The 18,110-nt window shown below is 36.3% G+C and overlaps 1 protein-coding gene across 9 annotated transcripts; it reads left to right on the forward strand.

The window, feature by feature from the left end:
- The first annotated feature begins 623 nt into the window (after nucleotides 1–623).
- On the forward strand, nucleotides 624–15,760 carry LOC102626084 (increased DNA methylation 1). 9 transcript variants are annotated; one of them, XM_052437632.1, is made up of 12 exons: nucleotides 624–1,128; nucleotides 2,585–2,640; nucleotides 2,734–2,802; nucleotides 3,524–3,703; nucleotides 4,676–7,963; nucleotides 8,380–8,503; nucleotides 9,574–9,650; nucleotides 11,988–12,229; nucleotides 13,290–13,376; nucleotides 14,021–14,120; nucleotides 14,930–15,131; nucleotides 15,221–15,760. In XM_052437632.1, exons 5-12 carry the CDS (start codon nucleotides 4,916–4,918, stop codon nucleotides 15,586–15,588), a joined length of 4,248 nt encoding a protein of 1,415 aa, XP_052293592.1. In that variant the 5' UTR covers nucleotides 624–1,128; nucleotides 2,585–2,640; nucleotides 2,734–2,802; nucleotides 3,524–3,703; nucleotides 4,676–4,915; the 3' UTR covers nucleotides 15,589–15,760. The 9 variants fall into 9 exon arrangements, with proteins under 9 accessions (XP_052293592.1, XP_052293593.1, XP_052293594.1 ...); XM_052437633.1 differs by having other exon boundaries at nucleotides 2,592–2,640; XM_052437634.1 differs by lacking the exon at nucleotides 2,585–2,640.
- Nucleotides 15,761–18,110: the final 2,350 nt, after the last annotated feature.

An 18,110-nucleotide genomic window follows, 5' to 3' on the forward strand; every position in this document is an offset into this window, starting at 1 on the left:
TTTTCTTTTTCTTTTTTTTTGTTAAAGAAATGCTCTTTTGTTGTAAAAAAAAAATTATAATAAAGGAAAGACAAAAAGAAAGAAAAATGGAATGGATTAATTACATCTTGAAAAACTCATATGTGTAAATTCAACTACCTAAAAGAACTGTAAAAAAAGATAAATTCAAATAAAACTATAATAAGTTCCATTAAAATCTTCTCGTAGGGCATTCAAAGACTTATAAATCCCTACGTTATTTTATTTCGAGACGTATCTTTTTTTTTTCTTTTGGTATGATTTTACTTACTATATCGACCCTGTAGCATTTATAAACTGTATTGTTTCATTTATTGTTTAATAAAAGGTTTACAAATAATCTTTCACAGACAAAATACTAACAAAAGAAGGAAACTAAAAATCATCTTTACGCTAGTGAGGGTGCATGTAATACAACAAATTAAGAAATTTAATTTGTTCTACACACAAAAGAAAAAGATTGTGTAGAATGAACGCACACGGCATAATCTTACCTAATTGTGTGTAAATAACATGAGTAAGAAATTTAATCTCACTGCGAAATCTAATATATAATACAAACAAATTAATAAATGAAAAACCCCATTTCAGCTCTGAGGGGTTTATGCGAAAGTGGATATAGAGTGTGAACACAAACAAACACAAGCAGTCAAAGAGGATCAGAAAGAGACAATATTAACTAAACCAGAGTGAGAGAAGAGAGAGAATTTGTGAAATGTACATGACATATTATTATTATTATAAGTTTACAACAGCATATGCGCGCACACACACACTCGCATGAAAGATGAGAGAGAGAGAGAGTGAGAGAGAAAGACAGGTACATGACATCTGGAATACCTGGGAGCAAAATTCGGGTTTTACGAAGCCACCCTGCCCTTTTGCTTACTGGTGGGGCTTTGGTCTTTTGCTCAGTTTTTCAGCTGATAAAGGCCAAAGAAGCAAGAGAATATATATATATAAATAAAAAAAAGGAAAACCCATTTCCTGCTATCTCTCTTTATCTTTCTCTCTTTGAAACCGACCCCATTAAGCTTTTCAAACCCTAATTCAATTGGCATTTTCTCACTGATACTGTTTTGCATGTTGTAATCAACGTGCATTGCAACGGTGAGCTCATTTGATGGATTTTTTTTTCTTCTTGGTGTAATTTTGGCAATTTTAATGTTGAATTTTTTATTTTATACGTGATATTTTGGATTTGGTTATGTGGGTTTTGATCTGTGTGAAATTCTTGTTTCTGGGTTGGTATTGTTTTTGGTTTTTTGATTTTATCATGCATGTTTTGGAAACGGGTTTGATGAATTGCTGTGATATGTTAGTGGGTGGTTTTTTTTGTTTTTATTTTTTTGTTTTTGTTTCTTTGGGTAATTCGGTTGTTGTTTTTGTGATTTCATGCTCTTTTGATTCAATGCCTGGACGGTTTGTGCTGTTTGTTTGTGGAGAATTTGTGGGTATGTTTATGTTTCAACATTTCTGATTGCTGTTTAATCTGCAAACACTCTTGTAACTGTTAATTGATAGATTCCCAGATTAAAAGTTTATGCTACTGGGTTTAACAATTTTTCTTTTCTTTTCTTTTTTTTTTTTTTTGAATGTTGCTGTTGGATCATGCATTCAGAATTTCTTCATTTGGTACATTTGCATTTACTTCTATGTATTAGATAGATATTCATTTATATTTGTTTGGATGCTGTATAAAGCAGTGAGGGTTCTGTGTTGTAGAGAAAGCCATGCCAGAGAGTTGCATGCTTCGTGCAAGCCGGAGAGGGTTTCTAAGTCTAATTTTTTGTGCATGATGCATTTTGAATCGCTGAGAAATGCTGTTTTCCCCGTTATTTCTCATATATTAAACTTTTTTTTTTTTTGTGGATTTTCATACTGAGGCAACGTAGTGTTTTAAAGCAGGGTATGTCAGCTGAGGAGGGCTTCTTGTGGTCTACTCTATCGTGCATGCAATTTGTAGAAGAATAGTTCATAATAGACATTTTCCGATTTTGTCTCTTTTGCATGGGCTGTTAACGTAGAGGGTCTAAGCCTTCCCGAAACTTTTAAAGTATTTCTATACTGATGAGCTTTAAGTCCATTGTTCCATTAGAGCATAGTTATGGCATGACAACTAGGAAACTGATATAGAAACGGAATCTGGTGAGCTGGTTGCTTTATATTAGATTGAACCATTTACGTAGGGATCATACTTGGTTGCCTAAACTGTGAAAATGCGGTTTTCTAAAATAAGATAAGTCTGTTGGTTAACTATTTTCATTTTTCTTAAAATTTATATTCACTCGCTTTACTGTTTAATTTTCATTGGATTTTGATATTCATTCATTAAGTTATCTTCATTTAATGTTGAGTTTTACGACTACGGTCATGTTGCTTGGTTGTCACAATGGTGGCAAATAAAAAAGCTTAAGAGTGTGTGTGTGTACACATGTACTTTTTGCGTAGTGTTGTTTTTCATTTCTAGCTTTCAGTGTTTCTCTTTAATTCTCTATTGTATGCATTCTATTGTGCGCTACAACAGTACAATTTTGTGCTTCTAATAAATTTGTTACTCGTAAAGGAAACAGCTAAAGGAATTATATAATGCCACATTTTTTCAATGCACAAGAAAATTAGGTCAGCATTATATTTATCCTATAAACTCATAAAATCCTGCATCCATAATCTTATAATTCAAATAGAATAATTTTGTCTTTTTATATGTTGCAGTTCAAGCACAAGATAACAATAGAAGATGGTTCAATAGTGTCTATGTGTGTGTGTATCTTAAGGAGAAAGGTTGCGTATACTTCGTATTTAATATTTCAAATTAAGATAGCTAGTTATTGTGGCTTAACATGTGTTAATTTGCCAAATTCTTTGGAAATAGTGATTTTGAAATGCTTGTATTTCCTACATTTACTTTCAGTAAGATCAAGAGTCACATGGCACATGTTTTGTTGCATCCTGTGAGATATACAACTGAACCAATGAAGTGTAGCCACACCTCGTTTGAGAAATTTATATTGATTATCAGTACTATTGGATACAGTTGCAGATATTAGTCTAAGAGCAGTGAACCCAAATTATCTGTTTTATGACCCCCTTCAGCATCTTTTCAATGCAAATTTCTAAAATTGCATTCTATGTTTGCAGCCACGCAGTGCCATATTTTAACACGCTGTGGGGTCTGTTTGTGTGATTACCATGTCTGATTAAGTCCCAATTTTAAAGCAAAAGAAATGCTTAAGAAGTAGCTTCCTCTTTCCTAATTAGCAACATGATATTTTTTTCCATCAACTAGTTCCCCTAGGGCTGACAGATATTACTTGCATGGGGAAGGAAAATAAATAAATTGTATGAATGATGCATATTGAGTAATACCTAGTATTCTTGGTTAATTGTGAAAGAGCTGTTTTTTTTAGGTATATTCACTTCCACTCACTAAGAATTAAGCTCCACTTTATTTGAAGAAAATATTAGTGTCAGTCTTCTGAGGTCTTTCCTTTTTCTCAACCAGTGGACAGATAATGCGTGGAGATCAGTAGGTGAAGCTCAGAAGACACTGCGGATGCAGATATTGAGTGACTGAGTGAGGTAGAGAAGATGCATTTTTGTTTTCGGATGGTGCTGCAGTAACGCCCGTTGTCTGCGCATAATAGTTTGCTGCATGAGGTTGTTTCTCAAACCAAATGCAAAGGTTAGGCCTCTTGATGAGCATAACAGTCAATTAACTATGACTGGCCATAGCCTTGTTGTTCAGTTTGCATCTTCCAACGCCAGATCTGCATTCACTTCGTTGTTAATTAGTGCATTGATCAATTAGGACAGTTGACAAACTAAAGAAATAATGTTTAATGCTTATTTGTAATTTATTCGGCTTTTATGCCAACGTATATGGAAATCCACCTGTTACAGCTGAATGATCTTATATTTAAAATCTTAGATTGTGTGATGGTCTGATGTGCTGGTGAGATGTGTTTAATATTGCTCTACTCGTGATAGTATGAATCCTAGTACACTTGCAAATCAATTGTAATTCATGGGTCTTGATTTATAGGGTTGCTTAGAAAGCTTTTGGATAGGAATTGGAGTTTGAGGATATCTTTTCAGTGCATCATTGCTAATACATTTTTTGAAAACGGATTTCAAAACTTAGGTCAACTTATACACTTATTTCCTTAATTAGATCATCTCCACATATTATTAAAAAAGATGAGCATAGTGTGTGTGGAAAACCATGCATCCTACCTAAAGTATTTAGTTTTGTCAATTTGTTTTAGGCCTCTAACCCATATACTAAAATGTTCCTGGAGATACCATGGATGCCTTGTATTCGCAGCATTACTTTCAAATCAAAGACAAATAGATGCGTTATTCTCGTTGTATTTGGTTATAACGAAGTGCACTTGCTGAGAAACTCTGTTTTTGATCCCATGAAACTCTCTCTCTAATCACTGGTTGTTGCATTAAATGAAATTACCAATAACTAATTACTGGTTGTTGTTTCCTAAACTGAATTATAAAAGGCCTATTGAGATCCTTACTATATTTGCAGCTTTTAATTTTAATGTTTTCCTTCAATGTTGTTAAGATATTAGTAACTAGCTTAAGACTTTATAGTCTATTCAATCCTATGATTACAGGCTTTATAGTCTACTTGATATTACAGGATGTGATATGTGCACCTTCTTCAATGTTTTCCTCCTTCCTTTGCAGCAGTTAAAGCATCCATTTGATGGTTTAAATGGAAAAAGATTGTTCGCTTAAAATGTCTTGAACTACTTTGGTACTTGCACTTGCTCCAAATTGAAGGCAGATTAGATTTAACCGGTGGATCCCTTTAACTTGGCGAAAGTTATTTGCAGATCAAGGTTATACATTGTAGTGCTAGTGGGATTGCTATCAGTTGATGGATATGTCCTTCAATGCAGTTATTGAGGACGTGTGTGATGATGATTTTGAGGGGTCTCGCGATGAGCACCAAATTTTCTCAGAGGTCTTCTTCAGAAACGATCCAGGTGGCACAAGTAAGAGGTGTCTTGTTACTGGAGTCATTAACTTTGAACATGATGACAGTAAGATCTCTGATATACTGTTATGTTCAAACAGTGACAACTCATCGATAACAAGTCAAGCTTCTTCTAAAAATCTAAATGTCGAGGATTCTCATAATGCAACTGAGAATTCTGGGGGTGCTTGTGGATCAAGATGTTATCCAGAAAGATCCTCATTGGAAGGTGGGAATGATGAGAGTTTGAATGCTAAGCGGATGAAGTTTTCAGTTGACAACCTTACTTATATCAAACCTAAATCCGGGCAGGTTTTGACCTCGACAGATATATTGAAAGGAACTGTTGCTGGTACATCATGTCCATCCACAGACTCTGTTTTTCGTACTGTTGCGCTTCATTTAGTTGAATCGTCCAATCAGGGCATTACATCTGGTCGCTATCTGTTAAAGCAAAATGTGGACAATAGTGCTGTGGATGACATGGATGTTATAAAGCAAAGTTTGCCGAGATTGGATGGACATGATGGGAAGGAGGCGATTTTAGGTAAAGCTATTGCTTCTCCTATTTCCCAGGAGAGTTCTGCCACCAGGCTTACAGTTGCAAGTCCATCTGTTACTGTTGCTGAGAAATCTGGATTTGCTCAATGTGCTGCGGAGACAGTGGATAGATCCATTTCAGTTGGGCTGGATGCATCTAATATTTCTTTCAAGCTGGATGCCAAGACGGATCCTCGATCTCTTCTTCAAAATCATATTTTTAACTTGCTCACAGCAGCAGGCTGGGCTGTTGGGAGGCGTAAAAGACCTAGTAGGAAATATATGGATACAATTTATAGATCACCTGAGGGTAGGTTGTTTCGTGAATTTCCCAAGGTTTGGAGAGTTTGTGGCGAAAATTTACTTGCCGATGGATCTAATGTGGTGCCGGCACCGGCAGATGACTGTAAGGAATGGACTGACATTAATCACTTCCATACTGATCTGTTTGATACTTTGATAAACATGGAGAAAGTAATGTGTAAGTCAAATCTTGCTAATGAATTGGCTTGTCAATGGTGTCTTTTAGATCCCTTTGTCTTAGTTATATTTATTGACAGAAAGATTGGTTCACTGAGGAAGGGAGATGTGGTTAAAGCAGCAAGAAGTTTTATAGTTGACAAAAGGGAAAAAAGTGATCCTATTTTGGCCTTGGAAAATGTGAGTAGTTTTGAAACCCACTGTTTCCAGAGAGATTTGCCGGTTCATTTTGATGATGCTACTCTGGGCACTAAAAGTGCTCTCACAGTCTCTGAAGGCAGCTACCATTCCTGTGATGGGCAATCCGGCAATCAGAGTTTCTCAAAAAGTGGTAAACAGACAAATGACAGTGCAACTAAGTGTCTAACAGGTTTATCTATTTGTACAGCTGATAAAGTTGGCATGTATGGGGTAGATACTACCAATGCAACAAGAAGTGAGTGTTTTGGAATCTCTGGGAACAAACAAAGCAGTGCTCTCACTTCTTTACCTCCTTGTGTGTCAGACAGTAATTGTGTCCAGATAGGTGGTTGCCCACATGGTGTTCCTGCTGCTCCTAGAGATTTTAGCAATTTGCCTCAAGGGTCTGAATCTGCTTCCGCTCATCAAGACAGCAACCGGAATTTCCCAAGCTTTGATAAGGAAACTTCTGTGCATGCTGTGGAAGCACCTAAGGAAGATTTGGGAGACATATCAATGCAGTCTTGGAATGAAAAGGAAAAAAGATATGAAGACCAAATTACTGAAAATGAGGAAAATCGTTTGCTTGGATCTCTGGTTGACCATCCAAAGTGCAGACACAATGGTGTGGTTAATTGTGACGACGTGAATAGAGCTTGCCCTCAGTTTGATCCCTCTGTACATGAAGTTGTATCTTCAGGGGTCACAGAGCAGTCTGGGCAAAGTGCGGATGAGGGCAGGAAATGCATTAAGGCTTCAGGGATCAATGCAGAGGATGATTATTCTGCTGCAGATGTTAGACTGAAAAAGAAGACACGCAGGAAGTCCAGAAAGATATCTGAAATGAGATTGAGCACACTCAGTCATAGTGACATTCAGAGTTTGACTTTGGATATTAAGACTGAGGTGCAGGATGCTGATGCAAGTGGTGTTCAGTTAGAGCCAAAAGAAGCTCAGAAGCAGTTTCTTGCGAATGCAGCAGTTCAAGGAAGTCAGAAAACACCCTCTTCTCTTGGCTCTTGCCACCTTCAGATTGCAAAAAGAGGCTCAAAGTTTGAGAAGACTCATCATGATTGTGATGGATCTAAAAATAGACGAAAGAGACCAGTTACATGCAGAATCAAAGATGATGACTTGCTGGTTTCAGCTATTTTAAAGAACAAAGATTACAGCCCAAAGACCACCAAATCTAATTCTAAAGTAAAGTCCCGCAAATTAAGAGCAAGGGTGAATCCCAAGAACCGAAAGGGAGGCTGCAGGTTGCTTCCCCAAACAATGGTTAAGGGGGGTGAGCTAATTAAGAATGGCACGTGGTTCGTGGAAGGGACAAGAACTGTTTTGTCCTGGTTGATCATTGCTGGTATCATATCTCTGAATGATGTGATCCAGTATCGGAACCCAAAGGATGATGCCGTGATAAAAGATGGTCTAGTAACCAATAATGGAATTATCTGCAAGTGCTGCAATCTAGTGTTCTCAGTTTCTCAGTTCAAGATTCATGCTGGCTTCAAGCCAAACCGGCCCTGTTTAAATCTTGTCATGGAATCTGGTAAGCCCTTTACTTTATGTCAGCTGCAAGCATGGTCAGATGAATATAAAAGCAGGAAGAGTGCAACTAGAGCTGGAACTGTGGAAACTGATGAAGATGATAAAAATGATGATTCTTGTGGAATTTGTGGTGATGGGGGTGAGTTGATATGTTGCGATAACTGCCCTTCTGCTTTTCATCAGGCTTGCTTGTCCATCCAGGTTTGTTCTTTGCTCATATGTTGGCAGTCTTTACTGCCTTATCTTCTCTACTCCATATTGCTGAAATCTAGTTGATATGCGTCTAATTAAGTGCTTAGAGATTATTAAGTTGTTTTCACTAACGTGTGATGATTATTTATTTTTTGCTCCACAATGTGTAAAACTCACACTATGATTTAAATGCCTGTGCAAATTGTCCTCATGGCATTCTAGAGGATGAATTTATTTTAAATTGAAGTTGCAGTCTTTTCTTTTGTTTTTATAGTACTTTATTGAAAAATCATCTTTCTTTTCACTATTGTTACTTTCATGGATCTATTCACAATATGATTTTATTAACATTAGATTCTTTACATGCTTTGGATGCCAGGACTAAACTCCATTCTGTCCTTTTTCTATTAATTATTATACTTCAGGATCTTCCCACTGGCAGTTGGTTTTGCTCAAACTGCACCTGTTGGATATGCGGGGATTTGGTTAATGAAAAAGAGGCTTCAAGTTCCTTTGATGCTTTAAAATGTTCTCAATGCGAGCATAAATGTAATATTTCTGTTCCTCATTTTTGGTTTGATTATTTTGCATAGCTAAAATTGTTTCCATATCTAGTGGAGAGCTTGAATATCACTGCTGTGAATGAAAGATGTAAGCTGGTTAAAATTGGACTTGAATATTAAATTTTAAATGTAAAACTAGCAAATACCTTATAGTTTTTGTTTAGAATACAATTTACTCACTCTTTTTCTTACATTTATTTCTGTTTCTTGTGTAATATGTTTCTAAAAATGTGGCAGCTAAAAATTTTTCTGTAGATAAGTGAAGCTGTGATTTGGATTTGAGTTTTAGTTAATGTTTCTACTCAGCATATCATTTAGACTGTAGAATGTAGCAAGGACGATATCAGGATTTTGATCTAGGGAAGACCTAGTAATATTTTGGCAAAGATAGATAATAATAAATGCTAAAAGTGAATGTAATAATAAATGCTAAAAGATTGATAATAATAGATGCTAAAAGTGAATCTAATTCATACCATGAGAAAGTAGGGAATGAAAACTGTAAAGAGTTTGGCTACTACTGTATATCTTAGCAAGTCAAATTTCAGAGAAATCAAATCAATAACAGCTTTAATTCGCATATTCAGGTCTTGCCGTTCATTAGCCAAGAAGGAAACAGTAAAAAACGAAATAGGTTTATGAAACCAAATTTGCTTCTTTCTACTTAAATTATAATGGGAGAGCTAGCAATTCATGAAAAATTTTAGGCGATTTTCTGCAGGAAACCAACTAGATATAATAATTGTAATTGCATATATAAATATTTTAGACCCCTTTGTCAGGGATAATGCAGTTTCATTTGAACATTTTCTAAGCAGCCAAAAATGAGCCAATTGGGTTCCAGGTATTGAAATAAATAAGGTTGAATGCATTATCCCTGACGGGAGGTAGTATATGATCATTTGCCCGATATGTTTCTTCTTAGTAGTACATAATAACCCAATGTGATTCTGAGTTGGTTGGATATCCTATCATTTTCACTTTTCCCCACGAAGCTTTTCTTGGCTATTAGTTTCTAAGTACCTGACAGTGTTAATTAAAAATGCTTGTAAACAGATCATGGCGAATGCTTGAAAGATATGAGCAAAGGAGCGGTTGCTGAAGCTTGGTTTTGCAATCAAAGCTGTCAGGAGGTACGTTTGCTTGATTGTCAATCATTCTAATTCTTTCTCATGAGTATCTCTTGAATATGGCAATCAAGTCCTTTTAGGCTTTCAGGGTACAGCTTTTGGTGCATGAGTGTTTGTCATATTTTTTCTTGCATTTTGTTTGAATGAGTATCTGTTCATGCATAGGTTGGCAACAAGCTGGGGCAGGGGAGGGTCAGTGCTTTGCCAAACTTTTCTTGAGAAAACTGATAATCTCCCCTGACCTTTTATCACCTACAAATGAAACAATTGGAGCTGGTTGGAGCAGAGGGTATTTTTCTTTTCCTCGAAAAAGAAAAGGAAAATAATTATCCAGCAGGTCATTCTTAGAAACTCTGAATTCCTGTTTCTGATCTGCATATCCTATGAAATCCTAGCTGTGTTGTGACTGAATGAGGCTGGTTATGGGATATCTCTGCTCCTCATCTGGCACAACAATGCCAGTGAATATGCCTTGTATTTCTATATGAGGTAAAACAATGACTTCAGCCTTAAATCTGCACAATCCATTGCCCAGTACTTAAGTTGCAATAGCCATGCTGATAGCTGTTTACTCCTGATAGCTTCAATAGCTGTGACCTTTTTTAGAGATATTTGCATTACAATACCAATAATACAGAATAGGTCTGCTCTAAGCAATCACCGAGTGAAGCCCAGTCTTGTCCTGCCTTTTGTGTCTTTAATATCAAACCAAGGGGATATAGATCTGGGCAAATGTAAAGATTTTGATTCTCATTCTGATACAAGGCTGGAAGTACCTTTTAATTGTGTGGGTCTGGGGAAATATTTCTTGGTCACTGTCTGCCAAGAGATCGATGCATTTCAACGTATTAGAGGTGGAATAAACAGATGCTGTGTGTTCCTATGCATTTAGATTGCTTCTACATTATTTTGAGATTTTTCCACAGTGGTTGCAACTGTTGTAATGCTTTCCACGTGCTTAGATTCACTGAAACAGACTTGTATTTTAGAACTTTCCTTACTGTAGAAACTTTTATATCAACATTCTAGAGGTGGGATTCGAAATCCTTCCTTTCATTGTCTGTCTTCAATATCTAGCGAAGGAGACCACTACAGAAGATATTGATGAAGAATTCAATACTTTTTCTGAAACTATTAGGCGCACCAGTTTTGAAAAACTCTTTCAACAGTAGGTTTTTTGTAAAAACTCTGTTCTCCTTGATTTCTTTTGCTTACAAATTCCCTATAACTCAATTCCTTGCGTTTTACCATATATCATGGTCGCTCTTTGATTGTTAGGTTTTAACATATGGTTACATTTGCCCATATACCTCTCTTAACACAATTCTGCAAGAAGTCCATAGCCTTCAAATTTAATGATGAATAATTATGAAAATGCTTTCAATCTTATGTGCTAATAAAATTTCTCTTTGTTTCTTTCCCTGGAAAAAAAAAAAAGAAAAAAGGAGAAGAAAGAAGGAAAAATTTGTGTAAATGTTTTAGGTGACTTAATTACTTCTACGGATTGTTGCTAATACTTCCTCGAGCAGTAAATAAATTGCTGTTTAGATGTGAAGTAAGTTTGGTTTGTATTATGAGGTTTGTGTGTTTAGTTAATTAGTAGCTTAGTGCATTACATTTGATCTTTTGCCCTCTCTTACTCTTCTATTTTAGGATACACTAGATCATGGTCTGAAGCAGAAAATAGCTTCGAAATCAGATTTTATATAGAAACTTTAAACATATAAAAACCTAAAGTGGAGAATTTAATGGAGATTGAAGAAGAGATCACCTAACTAACACCTGAAAAACTTTTGGGCAATAGAACCAAGGTTCTTGAACGTCACTGCCTAGAGAATGGTAGCATCAGACATCGAACACAGCTACTGGTTCTCAATTTTCCTTCATTAACTTTTGATAAGAGATTTCTGTAGCTAGTCTGCCTAGAGCTAAGAAGCTAATGGTAAAACAAAAAGATCCATATAACTAACTAGCTAATGGTAAAACAAAAAGACCGATATAACTAACTGTAGTAGCCTTCTAACTATCAGAAGAGTCAAAAAAGCATGGCCCTATTTTGTCAGTCTAACTAAATTGCCAAACTGGCACTCAACATGATGGAAAAGAAAATGAATGGACATTAGCATACTAATACATCCCTCAAGGAAGTAACAACTGAAAGTCTTGCAAAACTTCTGGAATCAATCCCTGTCTGTGGTGTTTCTTCTTTTGTTTCATCAGAATTGTTGATAATTATGTTATTTTATCTATCTTCTTATTTTTCGTTCAAATGACAAATATTATTGCTTATCAACCTTTTAATTGTGATTCAAATACTTGCATTTCTGGTATCTACAACAGGTTTATTCCGGTCTTCATTCTCATATTGGGATCATTAACCATGCTGCTGATGGCTTTTCTTGGACACTCCTTAGATGCATTCATGAAGACCAAAAGGTTCATTCTGCTCAGCGGTTTGCCCTAAAGGCTGAGTGCAACTCAAAGTTAGCTGTTGCTCTCACAATTATGGAGGAATGCTTTCTGTCCATGGTAGACCCAAGAACAGGAATAGATATGATACCCCATCTCTTGTATAACTGGAGGTAGGTGCTTCACTTATTGTTTTGCTGCTGCTGCTGGTGTAATTATCATTATTATTGTGGAAGGGCCTATTGAAGGAACCACATGTTGTATTAGGCTATGCAGATTAGTAAATTGTTGCACTAATAATTTTGTTTTATTATATTAGCGTGTAGAGCAAGGGCCTTTAGGTTGGGTTCTTTTATGGGTCTTAAATTTGTCGAGGGAGAGACCGTAAAGATACTTCCATAGAAGACAATACCTCTCCTTTTATTAGCTAGCAATGGCAAGAAGCAAAGAAGTCTAATTTCCTGAACTGATTTGGTGCATTTGCCTAGCTCCTTTGCTCTGTAGGTGTGGAGTTAGTGGTGCAGGTCAAACAGGGTGTAACTGCAGAATGTTGTTCAACTTTGCATTTTTGGAGACCTTTATGAGCTGTGGATATTTTGTTTTCTGAAGCTCAGCTAACCCTTCTCTGTTTATAAATTTTTCTCTTCTAAGTTTTGTTCATAAATACAGTTATGGTACTTTATCTATTACTTAATTATTGCTAGAAAACTAACTACAGAGCCTTGAACTTGGAAAAGCCATGCTTTGGTTCTTTTGTTTGTGGTCTTTTATTTATGGCAGATTTCAATTGGCAATCAGACAAATGATTATTGCACATTGTACCAAATACATTGCGTAGGTAATTGGGTATAGTCCTGCAGATTTGACATTATCTCAAATCTGGCATTATCTCAAATCTCATACCTCTTTGTATGGGACATCTTATAGTTTGCTGATGTCTGGAATTGATTCCTTAAACCAAAAACCTTGCTTGATCCATACGTTGGTGCAGAAAGGCAAGACTTTGGTTACATTATACATAATAGGCTACTTAGGAAAGGTAAAAGTCAGTGTTCCTGGTACTTAAAGTTGTTGTTAGCACTGATATGAGATTAGTTATGCCTTGTGTAATGTTACATGCTTTCTTTGCCTGGTGTGAGACATCGTCCCTCTTTTCTGTCTTAGTGCAATCTGATCTCAAAAGAAAATATTCAAATTTTTTGTTATTTTGTTGCTTTTGTTCTTTCTCTGCAGGTCAGATTTTGCGCGGTTAAACTTTCATGGATTTTATGCAGTAGTCTTGGAAAAAGATGATGTTTTGATCTCTGTTGCATCAATCAGGTAGTGTTGATTCTCGCATGTAGTGGTTCCATATAATGAAACATGTCTCCAAAACAATTCATACATGTTATATTCCTTGATGACTTAGTGCATTTTGATTAGTTGTCGTTCGGTGAAAGTATCTGTTGCCACAATTAGGTAGTATTGATTCCTGCATGCAGTTGTTCAACATAAAAAAAAGTCTCCAAAACATTTCATACTCGTTATTTTCCTTGATGACTTGGTGCATTTTGATTAGTTGTCACTCGGTGCAATTCTTGTGTGTAATACCTTGAACTCTCAACCATTGATCCAATGACCTGAATGAAACACTGACTTCACTCCTTATGGCTTGACATAAGAAGTTATGTAGGCCTTAACTCTTGGGATGCTGCATGTGAGCTCTATGCAGTTAGCTTCCTGAATTATAGGATAAAATTACTCTGGAAATATAAGTTTGATAGATGCTCCACTTGGACATTTTCCATGCAATTGTCGGGTATATATATTCATATTATATATAAATGGATAATCTTTGGGAATCTACTGTGAAAGACTTAAAGAGATTTTGAACTTTTTGGTGTTTTAATTCCTTAGATTTAAGCCATTCTCCCTATATTTTTACCATTATTTTGGAACTAAAAGAAAAATATATTTGTTCATAGAGTGCATGGAAAATCAGTTGCAGAGATGCCCCTAATTGCTACCTGCAGCAACTACCGTCGGAAGGGAATGTGCAGACGCCTTATGGCTGCTATAGAAGAGGTATAATTACATTACCATGCTTAGATGCTCTGTCTATATGGTAATTTGCTGTATTCTTTTGTCAAACTAAACAAATTTGATTGTCCTCAATTTATGCTTATCTCACCCTTAATAGGTGGTGTTGCTTGATTTCGAAGGAATTTTTTGCTTGATTTCGAAGGAATTTGTTGCTTGAATTTCTTTGTTGCATTGCCTTGGTTCATTTTTCAACTCATTTCAGCTGTGTCACTCTGTCAGCAAGATAAATTTCTGGCTGCTTCTTATTGAAATGATAGCTTCCTTCTAGTGGCTATATGATATTGACATTTAGTTCAAAAAGCCTTGCATAAAATGCATAAGATGTGCTACCATTTTCTTTTTTTCTCAAAATCATATTGTGAAGAATGATAAAACAATTTTATTTTCTTCTCAATTCATGAAAATTACAGTCTTTTTCCTTTTCACATTAGCAAAAAACACCTGAAAACAATGGTTTTGTGATCATGAAACACCGTTCTGGGAACACCATAGAATATCATTTGCTTCCGAAAACTGGGCCATATCGAGAATGTTTCCTTGAACTGTTTCCCAATATAGATAACCTAATACTTTCTTAATTGAGAAAAAATATTAGTATTTTAGAAGCAGAGAACCAATCTTACACTGCCATCTTTGGTCTTTTGCTCCATTTTGAATTTTCTAAGCACTGAGCTTTGGAGGAGCATCACAACTAAAATTCTTCTACTGTACGGCTGTATTGCATTGCGTTTTCATTTCAATAATTATATCTGTGACTTACATATTTGCTTTCTGTTCAATGATGCCTCTAGATGCTAACATCCTTCAAGGTGGAAAAGCTCATCATATCAGCTATTCCCAGTTTAGTTGAAACATGGACCAAGGGTTTTGGCTTTAAGCCAGTAGATAAAGATGAAAAGAAAACTCTAAACAAGGTCAACTTGATGGTATTTCCTGGAACAGTACTTCTTAAAAAGACCTTGTATGGAGATCAAAAAGCAGACGCACAATCTGGTAGCCTCTTCTTTGACAAGAATGCATTTTTCTTCTCTATTGTTCAATTTTCTCAAAATATAAGCTTAACTTCTCCAATGATCCATCAGCAGAGTTGGGAATCAACGAATTAACTGAACCAGGTACTTCTTCTGAAGTAGAGCCTATCGCAGATTCAGTGAATGGAGCCTCAGAGGGTCTACAACAATCTCAATCTGATCAAAGCAATGGCAGAGTTGGAGCTGAAATGCCAAACAAGCTTACAGAATGCAAGAACCTACGGCATAGTGTAGACAGTGGAGACGAGCATACGCAGGACCAATTTTCAAAGCTGACCTGCGAAAAGCCGGGTTCTGCTTCTGCTTCAGGGGAAAGCAAAGCTGAAATGGTTTGTAATGTTGAACTTGAATCATCCCCATGTATGTGCGATGAGACGCAGCATTTTTCGGACAGACAGACGGCGGAAAACTCTGTGTAGATGAGAAAATAGAAATGAAATGTGTATATGTTAGAAACTGTAGGTAGTGTACTGTGCTCTAAAGCAAAACTTGTTTGGACAGTGCAGTTTTACCTGTTAGCTTTGGAATTGGGGGATAATGGAAGTCAAAAAAAAAAAAAAAAAGGAAATAAAATAAAAATTAATATCCAAATCGGAAAATTATAGAACAAAAAGACCGATTTTTTCGGTGCTGCCAATATGGTCTAGACACGGTTTTTTTTTTTCTTAGAAGGAATACTAACTTTCATTCAAACAAAAGAGTTGAATACATTCATAATTTCGATTGGAAAAGAACCTAACCAAACAACAGTTCCTAAGTGATCAAAGGCTAATCTAGCCAATGAGTGGGCAATCGTATTACAAGATCTTGAATCGTATTACAAGATCTTGGTGTATAATGACATTTGGTATTGCAGAGATCCTTTAGCTTGTTTTGAATCTCTTAAATGACCCAGTAAATCTCATTCTTGCTACCCTTTCTGTTGTTAATTAAATCAGCCACCATTTGAGAGTCAGTTTCAATAATCAACAAGGATAAACCTGCATCCACAGCTGCCTGTAAACCCCATCTTATTGCTTCAGCTTCCGCATACAATACATCCCCATGAAATCGTGAAGTCTTAACAGCAGCAGCTATGACATTCCTCATTGCATCTCTAATCACTGCTCCCAATCTTGATAGATGTTTTCCTTGCTTATGGCTGCATCAACATTCACCTTGAACCAATCTTGCGGTGGAGGAATCCAAGCTTTGGTTGTTTTCTTCTCTTTATCAACTCCACAAGTCAATCCTGAAGACCTTACTCTCTGATAAGCTTCTAATAATGCTTCTGCCTTTGCTACTGACATTTGATAACTAGGATTCTTTGCTTCGAATAAGAATTTATTTCTTGCCGTCCAAATAGTCCAGCAAGTGATAGCCAACAACTAGAAATCTATTTTGCTCATTTTCTTTTCTAGGTCTTGGAAAACTGTAAGCATATCTGGCCCTACCATATCCTTAAAGCTTCCTGCAAAGTTGGTGTGTTTCCAAGCTTTCCTGGCTGCCTTGTATTCCATCAAAACATGAAAAGTGTTCTCAGATTGGTTACCACAAATTTGACAAAAAGGTTCTTGCAACACCTTTTTCCTCCATAAGTTCACAACTGTTGGAAGTAAATTTTGAGAAGCTCTCCATAGAAAGATCTTGATTTTTTCAAGGATGTTGAGAGTCCAAATGACTTTCCACTGGTTGCTGCTATTCACTGAGCTGCTTGTAGGGATGGCAAAACCCCGGGCCGGGTCCGGGTATCGCAATGACCGGACCCGACCCGAATGCAAAGATGCTCGGACTGAGTTGTGCCGGGCTTTAATCCGGGTACCCGAATTTTATATTTTTTAATATTATATGTGTATATATTTTTTTATTTTTTAGTAATTTTATAAGTTTTAAATTTATTTTAATGAAATTTGACATGAAAATATGAACTTTAAGTGTTTAAAATTTTATATATGTGTAATAAATGAGTCAAATAAATATAAATATTTAAAATAATATATATTTTATAATATTTTTTTAATAAAATTCGGGTTTCGAGTTTATCAAATGATGCTCAAGACCAGCCATGCTTCATACTCGGCCCAAAACGCCTGGGTGTGGTCCGGGTCCGGACCGGGCGGGTATTTTTGCCACCCCTAGCTACTTGGGATATTTGAAACCTTCAGCTTGGGGGCTATTTGGTATCCACTTTTAACAGAGTACTCTCCATTCTTGTCATAATGCCATATTACTTGGTCTTTGCTGTGATTTCTGGGTAAGGGAATATTCATAATTGCATCTGCATCTTCCTGCATAAAGTGTTCATAAAGCAAGGCTTCTTTCCATCGGTTGTCATTGGTAATTAGCTCAGAGACTGTAGTTTCACTTGGGAGTGTTGGTAATGAGATCGGTTTAAAAGTAATTGGTTGAGGAATCCAATTATCTTTGTAAATCAACACTTGATCACCCCCACTAATTCTCTATCTGTAGCCTTTGAGGATAGCTTCTTTGCCCCATAAACTGCTCCTCCAGACATAAGAAGGATTTGAGCCTAAGGTTGCTTCCATGAATTTTCCATACTTAAAACATTTGGCTTGTACCACTTTGGCCACCAGTGATTTGGAATTCTGAATAATCCTCCAGCCTTGTTTTGCTACCAATGCTTGATTGAAACTAGAGAAGTCCCCGAAGCCCAAGCCCCCACGACTTTTAGATTGACTTAACTTATGCCAACTAGCCCAGTGAATGGTTCGCTTGTCTTCTTTACTTCCCCACCAGTACCTAGCAATTGCTTTTTGGATGTCGTTACAAGTGCCCACTGGTAATTTGAAGACACTCATGGCATAGGCTAGCATTGCTTGTGCTATTGCTTTGATGAGCACTTATTTACCCCCACTCGAAAAGTATTTATGCTCCCAACTTGATATTTTGCTCAGGATCTTGAGCTTTATCTCATTGAAGAAATATTTCTTTTTTCTCTCAA

The sequence above is a fragment of the Citrus sinensis genome, chromosome 3 (assembly GCF_022201045.2).
Source record: "Citrus sinensis cultivar Valencia sweet orange chromosome 3, DVS_A1.0, whole genome shotgun sequence".
NCBI lineage: Eukaryota > Viridiplantae > Streptophyta > Magnoliopsida > Sapindales > Rutaceae > Citrus > Citrus sinensis.